The sequence below is a fragment of the Daldinia loculata genome (assembly GCF_022478755.1).
Source record: "Daldinia loculata strain CBS 113971 unplaced genomic scaffold F4817scaffold_103, whole genome shotgun sequence".
Classification (NCBI taxonomy): Eukaryota; Fungi; Ascomycota; class Sordariomycetes; order Xylariales; family Hypoxylaceae; genus Daldinia; species Daldinia loculata.
The window spans coordinates 78,191-87,019 of NW_026054957.1; the positions used below are offsets into that span (position 1 = coordinate 78,191).

The 8,829-nt window shown below is 38.0% G+C and overlaps 3 protein-coding genes across 3 annotated transcripts; 2 read left to right on the plus strand and 1 right to left on the minus strand.

Moving 5' to 3' along the window:
- Nucleotides 1-853: 853 nt before the first annotated feature.
- On the minus strand, nucleotides 854-2,400 carry F4817DRAFT_354037 (UbiA prenyltransferase family-domain-containing protein). The gene has a single exon (XM_049305463.1). It carries the CDS (start codon nucleotides 2,025-2,027, stop codon nucleotides 1,062-1,064), a length of 966 nt encoding a protein of 321 aa, XP_049153803.1. The 5' UTR covers nucleotides 2,028-2,400; the 3' UTR covers nucleotides 854-1,061.
- On the plus strand, nucleotides 2,378-4,234 carry F4817DRAFT_354040 (uncharacterized protein). Its single transcript, XM_049305464.1, has 4 exons — nucleotides 2,378-2,944; nucleotides 3,022-3,126; nucleotides 3,185-3,561; nucleotides 3,613-4,234. Exons 1-4 carry the CDS (start codon nucleotides 2,792-2,794, stop codon nucleotides 4,070-4,072), a joined length of 1,095 nt encoding a protein of 364 aa, XP_049153804.1. The 5' UTR covers nucleotides 2,378-2,791; the 3' UTR covers nucleotides 4,073-4,234.
- A 94-nt stretch (nucleotides 4,235-4,328) lies between these two features.
- On the plus strand, nucleotides 4,329-6,090 carry F4817DRAFT_354042 (short chain dehydrogenase). The gene is made up of 4 exons (XM_049305465.1): nucleotides 4,329-4,924; nucleotides 4,973-5,257; nucleotides 5,329-5,614; nucleotides 5,685-6,090. Exons 1-4 carry the CDS (start codon nucleotides 4,808-4,810, stop codon nucleotides 5,858-5,860), a joined length of 864 nt encoding a protein of 287 aa, XP_049153805.1. The 5' UTR covers nucleotides 4,329-4,807; the 3' UTR covers nucleotides 5,861-6,090.
- Nucleotides 6,091-8,829: the final 2,739 nt, after the last annotated feature.

An 8,829-nucleotide genomic window follows, 5' to 3' on the forward strand; every position in this document is an offset into this window, starting at 1 on the left:
CTAGTGCTACCGTACTCTATCTTGCCAAGTCGAACCGAATGCCCGTAGAGCACGGAAGCACATGCGCATGTAGGTGAGACAGGCAATGTGAGCTTAAGAGTGATTCATAGGGAAAATCTAGACTCTTCGCGGCTCACTCGGATCCGACCTCTACGTGAGATGCGTGAGATGCGTGAGATGCGTGAGCTGACGGGCAAAACAACCCGGGAAGGTAATTTAATTACGGATTCTGGACATCTTCCTTGGTGATAAAGCAGGCTGAGCGGCACAGCTGAGCTGCGTGTTTCTCTCTCGGACATGATAACATCTATTCCCGCACTAATCAAGATACGATGCCCAGAAGCTGAATGTTCAAGGTACTTGCAATCTTGGTAGAGATGTGAGCGGGGGGATGGAGTTGAAGCCCCCCTGGACAATTCCCCTTAGCTTCGGGTTTGTGCACTTAAGCTTTACGACGTGAAGGGACGGTACTTAGGTACCTAAACAAGGTACATATTGCGAGGTAGATATGAGGCACAAACCACGTGTACCTCCAAGCAGGCAGGTGCCCACCTTAGGTACCTACTCCCCTAGTTCATGGCCCTACATATGGCCCCCACTCTGATTCTGGGACCCAAGGTTCCCAATCTGACAGCCCCAGAAAACCAGCCAACCAGATATTGATTTGACACATTTGTTCATCGTAATTCGTCACCCGTTTGCTACTAAATTCTGTAGTGTTACCCTCTTCTAAGCCACCATCAGCACGTTCTGCACGTTGCAGTTGGCAGCTACGGATGGAGGAAGCTGGACAAGAGCCTTGTTTGATATTTAAGAGGTAACTACGGATTACGAAGTACCAAATTTACACTATGTACATGATCGTTACTGATAGCCCAAGGGTATAAAACTTAGACTAAAAGAAGGCTAGTTTACGGTAGATTCTTTATCTAGTTCCAAACTTCCAACCACGAGGTTGGTCAATGGTAGGGACCACAGTATCCCATGCCCCGGCCCGCATCCCACAACCCACATCCTTTACATAGTACGCTTTACGGTATGTGACCTTCCTAACCGTTACATCAACTGCCGGTCATCGCAATCACGGGTAAGGAAAACAGAGTTATCGTCCACAAGCACCACCACTTCCACGTTTGAGAATCCTCCGCCGGCGTTCGCTTAAGCAGAACCCTAGTGATAACCACAATTCCGATTATGCCTGGCAATGCGAATGCCAGTAGACCGAGGTGCCAGAACCTAGTGCAAACGAGGGACCAAAGTGCCACGAAGAAGGCGATGGACGTCCTCGAAAACCACTCTCCTATGAACAGGACCACCGTTCGGCGTCCTCGCGTCCTATCCCCCGCTTGGTCCTTCAGGTCTTGAACTTGCATCGTGGTCAGAATGACACCGCTAATTATGGCTACCCATATAAACGCTTCTCGACTGATGTCATTGCCAATAGCAATCTTCAGCGAGGCGCTATGGGCAACTCCATACGCAACGGCGATAATCAGGTCTCGGACGATTTCGTCACCGCCTCTCAAGTCGTTGTAAAGGTAACTCAAAATAGGTACCATAACACCTTGCTCCCAGACTCCTAAGCTGTAGTTGAGCCATAGTGAGATCGGGATGAAAAGAAGCAAGGCTCTCCGGGTCTGTTCCGGGGTAACTTTCCCGGTCGGTATGGGCCGCCACGGCTTATTTAGAAGATCCTCCTGGATCGATTCTGCTGAGCGCTGGTTGCCGAGGTCGAAAACTAGTACATTATACCAGTTAAACGCGATGACGATGGGAAATCGTTGGAGAACTTCAAGAGCCGTAGGCGGCCCGCTTGATCCTACAGTAGCAAATGCAGGTACAAGAGCACCTAGAATCCCAAAGGTCGAATTCGGGATGACGAACGTGGCAAAGTTGCTCCGTGTGAACTCCCATACAAGGTAGGGTATAACATAAAACCACCCAAAGTCATCGTGTGCAATGGTCGAAGTTGGCTTCAGTTCGGCCTCTGAAACCGGCGTTGTATCACTTTCCAAGGCGTCTTCCATAGCTCCTCACTCGAGCGCTTAAGCCAATATCAAAAACACTATAGAGATTGAAATAGAAGAGTGTGGCCGGCCTGCTTTAACGGGTTTACTAGACGAATTCTTTCACTTTTAATGCGTTGGGAATCCCTTCCTTCGATAACCTTTTTGAGACGATACCATGTGCTGGAGTAGCATTGCTACCGTTACGAGAATACTGCACCGTCCTAACTCACTCGTTCAGAAGCAGAAGACTACCTTCGGAAGGATTCTACCCAGTGATTGGCGGACGGCATCACGACCCTATTGGGTATTACGGACGTTACATCACATAAGAACTATTCCTTGACCTTGACCCAACAGCTCCGCCGCTTAGATACCTGACATATACATACATCAGCAAACTCCACAGTGCTGCAGGGCCACCGTGAGATGTGCCGGCCATCTGACCACCAATCTACATATAGCAGTACGGCGGTCTTGGTCTTGATATACTTACCCCCCATAAGACCGCAGTTGGTCTACTGGTGCTGACCTGAAGACGAATGAATCAGCGCTAAAATAGCAATTGTGTATGTCTTGATCCGTAAGGTGTATGTGGCGATATTCTATGTCTTTTCTCTGAAAATAAGCGCTCTGCCTACTTTTCTCCAAGTCGGGCTCGTTGGTGTCGTCGAATCTGTATCATACCGAGCCACTCAATTGCACACACCTCGTGCCACGGCGCCGTGGCGTTTGAATATTACCGAATATCACCACTATTTGGCCCTCACTGAATAGTATTCAAAATGCCAGGCCGAGGCCCACGAGGTGAGACGCTTCTAAGATGGATGATAGCGTTTACCGTTATCGTCGGTGTAATTCTACTGTTGCGTCTCTGGGCAGCCAGGTTGATGAAGCGATCGTTCTACCTCGACGACTTATTTGTGCTTATCGCTTTTGTAAGTCATCTACCTATGCGTTTGAGTTTCTGTCTCGTCGCCATCGTACGCCGAATTCTAAACGATACGGTGAATAGGCAAGCACAATTACATTCGAAGGCGTCGCCGTCTGGGCTATTGACAACGGCGCCGGTAAACCTCAAGCCGATCTCACTCCTGAGGAACTTGCCATACAGGCTAAGGTATGACCCAATTACAATAAGCTCTCTAATATCTCCACTTGCTAACAAGACGAGTTAGATCCTCGTCCTTCCCTCTTCCATTGCGTGGCTCGTGGGGACTGTCGCTATCAAATTCTCCGTGCTATGGCTTTACACGAGAATCTTCTCGACGCGGTCGTTTAAAAACTGGTCATACTCTCTTATGGGGGTGGTCGCTTGCTACTTTGTGGCTTTCCTCGCCGTTTTCATGACCATCTGCAAGCCCATCGATCAGCTGTGGAATCCGGTACCGTGGGGCTCATGCCGAGACACGTCAGACCAAGAGTTCACCTCGATCAGCTTTAACTTGGTAGTGGATCTGGCGATCTTCGTATTGCCTATGCCTTGGCTTTGGGGGCTGAAAATGCCTCTACGCAACAAGATTGCTATCAGCGTTATGTTCAGCATTGGTCTCGTGTAAGTTCATAAGCATATCCTACCGAATTCACCGCCATTAACATGAAATAGCACCATTGGCGTCATGTGCTGGCGACTAGCCGCAACGAAGGACTCGATCACGCACCCCGACGCATCGTACCATACCACAGATATTGCGCTCATCAGCTTACTCGAGCTGTGGCTAGGCATGATTGTTGCCAGCATACCAACTCTAGCGCCGCTACTTCAGAAATACGTGAAGCCGGTTATCACCAAGGTTACGATGCACTCGTCGGGCTCGCGGTACCCGAAAAACCAGTACAAGTTAAGCAATTACAAGGAGAGCCATAGCAGCCGGAGATACCAGAACATCGACACCAGCACCAGTCAATACGATGTCAAGATATACGCCAATGACTTGCAAGGGTCGACTCAGGGTCTGGCGATCACGACGGAGTGTACTCACGACCCTGCGATAGAGCCCCCGAGAGATATTCCTACTCCCGGCCAGATACATGTTCGGAGGGATATTGAATCACAAAATTGGTAAAGGGGGTTATGGGGGGGTTTTTTTTTAAGTAAAAAGCGTTGATGTATTTTATGGCTATTACGAAATAAATATTATGATAACGTCTGTCTATGTGCGATATAATTGTCTACATGAGAGTTTTACCCAACTTGAAGTCTCTATCAGAGCTAAGCTCGACGAAGGATTCTTAGCGTTGGTATAGTGATATTATATATAGAACTAATAAATTACCTACGATATTACGTATGCGCTTTTAATATATCACGACTGACAACTACTCTATAAGACGTAATCGGCTAATTGTTCATAGTTGTATTTATTTGCCTTTTCTATTTACTAACTACTAACTACAATATACTAACAGTGTAGTATTTAACCCGGTCGGGATAGGTCCCCAGTGGTCAGATTTGTCATCTCATCCGGAGTTAATGCAAAGCGTCCTTCGTTCCATTGCGTTACTACGTCAGCGGCATCCCACTTACACTTACAGCTAACACGGCGCGCCCCGCACTCAATGGCCTTGAAGTCGTAATTATGAAGCCAGTGTGTCTCTGAGAAATGTATAATAGGATATGTACCTCCTACATACCTATGTAGGACTTCCTTGTCTATTACATCTACCTAGGTAGCTTACGTGAATAGAATATATCATATAATACGATAACCCCCCTTGGGCCTTTAGATATCGGGTCCGTTCTAGATTCCCATAACTTGCCGCTCTGTCCTCCTTCAACACCAGCGCAAAAGATCGAAAGAATGGCAGCTCCCTTACCGTCCCCGACGCCAACTTGGCACAACGATACCTACGCAGCTATCTCCCCGAAACGACCTGAGCTTAGTGCCGCGGGGAAGACTGTCGTGATTACCGGCGCTGTGAGCTTAGCCTGACTAGCTTTTCATTCCGCCATCTAATACTTATAGGGGGGTGGCGTCGGCCGCGAAACCGCGCTCGCATTTGCTGACGCTGGAGCTTCTCGTATCGTACTCCTGGGCCGCACCGAAGAGACTATCAAGACGGCAGCTTCTGCGCTTCCTAGTTCTGCCTCAGCTCAGACCTTTGCGGTGGATATTACTCAAGAAGATGCGCTTCAACGAGTCGCGGCTGAAGTGGGAACGTGGGATATCCTTATCCATACCGCCGGTTATGTCTCTACTCCTGGCCCTATCGCCTCTTCGGATACTAACGAGTGGTGGAAAAGCTTTGAGGTAAGACGAGTTAATCCTAATACATACATACCCTTTCACATCCTGATAACAAATCTACTAACACCCGCTAGACAAATGCCAAAGGCACATTCCTCAGCATCAAGACGTTCTTACCTACCGCAAACAAGACACATGCTACCATCCTAGCTCTCAACACCGGCACCATTGCGCTCCCCAGCGCGGCCCTGCCCGGCTTGTCTGCGTACATGGCGTCGAAGCTCGCCGAGACCAAGATCATCGAGTTCCTAGCCGCGGAGCAGCCGAATGTCTTCGCGGCGACGGTGCACCCTGGTCTGATTGTGTCGGATATTTTCAAGAAGAGCGGCGCGAAGGCTGAGGCTGTGCCTTTGGATAAACGTAAGTTGACCCATCCTAACTTCGTCTGGTTGCCTATATATGTTACTAACAAGTGACCTATTCGACTTAGCCCAACTCCCGGCTCATTTTCTAGTATGGCTGTCCAGCCCCGAAGCTAGCTTCCTGAAGGGTCGCGCTGTGTGGGCTAATTGGGATGTGGACGAGCTGAAGGGACAGGCTAAGGCTATAGAGTCGGGGATACAGTTTACGAGCGGTATTAATGGCTGGCCGTTCTCTGCTGCGTAGTTGGGGATTCTGGTAATCCGTTACATGTGTTTACTTATACTAGGAGTTGATAGCAAGGACATCAGCTTTCCTCGAGTATTACGGGGATATTTCGAGATAGGCTACCGTCTATTAAATTATAGAAGATTTTAGATATTTACGTATTATTGCCTTTAGGAAGCCTACATACGGGTATTAAACTGATACTATTAATAAATGATCCATTGAAGTTAAACACATGCGACTTATTAGTCAAATGGGTATAAGCGGGATATTGCAGCTATTGCAAACGGCATGCCAACACCGGCTTTACATGCCTAAATCCGAATAATAAACGATTCTTTAAATAATACCAACTAATACGAATAAATATTAGCACTTATAATATAGTGATAATATTTAGAAAATAATGTTTAGTGGTAGTAATGCATATTCCTAGAATATCACAGCGGATTACGACCCCATCTTACCATCCCTTAGCTGCACCTGCACGTTTCCCCTCTTTCATAGTGGGAAGCACAAGATCCCTGCTCTCTTTAGCTACCTTAGGTACCTAGGTACATATAGTTACATGTAATACATGAGGGCACCCCTGCGGTGCGCCACAATAGCCCGAGTTTACGAAAGTGGTTAATCACGTGATATTATTGCTGAAAAAAATTTGTTACGTATTTTTTTATAAAAAGAAAAAAAAAAAAAAAACCTTTTAAAAAAATTTAAAAAAAAATATATTATAAAAAATATTTATTTTAAAAATATTTTTATATATAAATAAAAAAATCATAAGTATTAATTTATATTTTATTTTATAATAAAGTTTTATATAAATATAAAACTTTTTAAAATTTTAAATATATATATAATAATATATATAAATATTAACGTATATTTATATTTTTTTATATATAAAATTATAATATATTATATTATAATTTTTAATTTTTAATTTTATAAATTTTTTTTATTAATTAAATTTTATAACGTTTATTTTTATTTTTATTTTTATTTAATTATATTTATAAATTAAAATAAATAAATAAATAAATAAATAAATAAATAAATAAATAAATAAATAAATAAATAAATAAATAAATAAATAAATAAATAAATAAATAAATAATGTTAAAATGGTAATAATGTTACCGTGTATTACGTAATACAAAAAGTAAAAAATAATAAAATAATTTAAATAAAATGGTTTAATTGGTTATATTTAATTAAATAAAAAAAATGTTTTAAATTTATAAAAAATTATTATATTAAATTTTTTTTTTATAAAAACTCGTTTAAATTAAAAAATGGAAATTGTTTATTTAAAATTTAAAAATTACCGGAATAAAAAAGATTTTGGTCGATTTGGTAAATGTTGATTAAGTGCATTTTGGAAAAAGTGGGGTTTTGGTCGATTTTTAAGTTAAACCACGAGGGTTTTAAATAAAAGTCTTAAAATGTGTGTGGCTTGTGCGGCCGAAAACCGCCTATGGAACACCGGGTCGGTCTTTGCTTACGTAACAAGCAAAAGCCGCACTTTTGCTTGCGGAGTAATGCGTTAAAAAAAAGATGGGATGCGAGGTCGAGGAATCGAATCGTAAACCTGGCGATTAATGATATGTGGTGTAATATGTGGCTATGTGGTTATGTGGTTAATTATGTGGCGTAATGGTCGTAAATTTAAGGCTATTATATAATTTAACGGGGTTGTTTTTTGTAAAAAATTTACCAAATAAAAAAATATTTATTTATATATGTATAAGTTAATTTTTAAACGGTATATATAAACATAACTTTAATTATATAATATAATTACATAATTAATATCCCATTAAATAAATAAATAAATAAATTTAAAATAATTAAATAAATTAAAAATAATTAAATATAAATTACATATAATAATTAATTTTATATTTATATATATTAAATAGTTTTTATATATAAAATTAATATTTTTAAAATTAAAAAAATATTATTTAATATATTTTATATTAATTTAACTTTTTTTATTTTAATATAAAATTTTTTTAAATTTTTTTAATAATTAAAATTAAATAAATATAATAATTTTTAATTTAAAAAATAATTAACGTTTATTTTTTTTAAATTATTATAATATATATTTATAATTAATTTTTTTTAAAAAAAATATATTAATAAATTAATAAACTTTAACATTTATAAATTTAATTAACCGTATTTTATATTATTTTTATATTATTTAAATATTTTTATTAAATATATTTTTTTAATTTTTATATATTAAAAATTAATTAATTAAATATATTATTTTTTATTTTTATATTAATAATATATTTTTATTAAATATATTTATTTAACGTTTTTAATTTTTAATTTTATAATTATATTTTTATAAAATTAATTATAATAATAATAATTTTAAAAGTAAATAATTTAAAAAATAACTGGTTTTTTTTAAAAAAAAAATTAAAAAAAATAAAAATAAAAAAAATTAAAAAATAAAAAAAACCTTTTTTTTACAAGGTAATCGTTTATCGGACTTAAAAGTTTAAACGGTTTTTTCGGAAAAATTTAACGGATAGTTTTTTTTTTTTTTTTTAAATTTTATTTTTTATAATAAAATTTCGAAATAAATTAAAAATTTATAATTATAAAATTTTATAATTATTATTAATTTAATATTATTATAATTTAAATAAATAATAAATTTTAAATTGTTTAAAAAATTAATATAATATTTTAAAAATTTATAATTAAAATAAATAAATAAAAATTAATAAAAATCAATAAAAATCAATAAAAATCAATAAAAATCAATAAAAATTAATAAAAATCAATAAAAATCAATAAAAATCAATAAAAATAAATAAAAATAAATAAAAATAAATAAAAATAAATAAAAATAAATAAAAATAAATAAAAATAAATAAAAATAAATAAAAATAAATAAAAATAAATAAAAATAAATAAAAATAAATAAAAATAAATAAAAATAAATAAAAATAAATAAAAAT

Excerpts from the sequence above, each read along its gene's own strand:
- F4817DRAFT_354037 (XM_049305463.1), bottom strand. The coding sequence starts at position 2,027 with ATGGAAGACGCCTTGGAAAGTGATACAACGCCGGTTTCAGAGGCCGAA.
- F4817DRAFT_354040 (XM_049305464.1), top strand. The coding sequence starts at position 2,792 with ATGCCAGGCCGAGGCCCACGAGGTGAGACGCTTCTAAGATGGATGATA. Across the intron at positions 2,945-3,021 it reads TATTTGTGCTTATCGCTTTT|GCAAGCACAATTACATTCGA; the intron begins GTAAGTCATCTA and ends TACGGTGAATAG. Across the intron at positions 3,562-3,612 it reads ATGTTCAGCATTGGTCTCGT|CACCATTGGCGTCATGTGCT; the intron begins GTAAGTTCATAA and ends AACATGAAATAG.
- F4817DRAFT_354042 (XM_049305465.1), top strand. The coding sequence starts at position 4,808 with ATGGCAGCTCCCTTACCGTCCCCGACGCCAACTTGGCACAACGATACC. Across the intron at positions 4,925-4,972 it reads CTGTCGTGATTACCGGCGCT|GGGGGTGGCGTCGGCCGCGA; the intron begins GTGAGCTTAGCC and ends TAATACTTATAG. Across the intron at positions 5,615-5,684 it reads GGCTGTGCCTTTGGATAAAC|CCCAACTCCCGGCTCATTTT; the intron begins GTAAGTTGACCC and ends TATTCGACTTAG.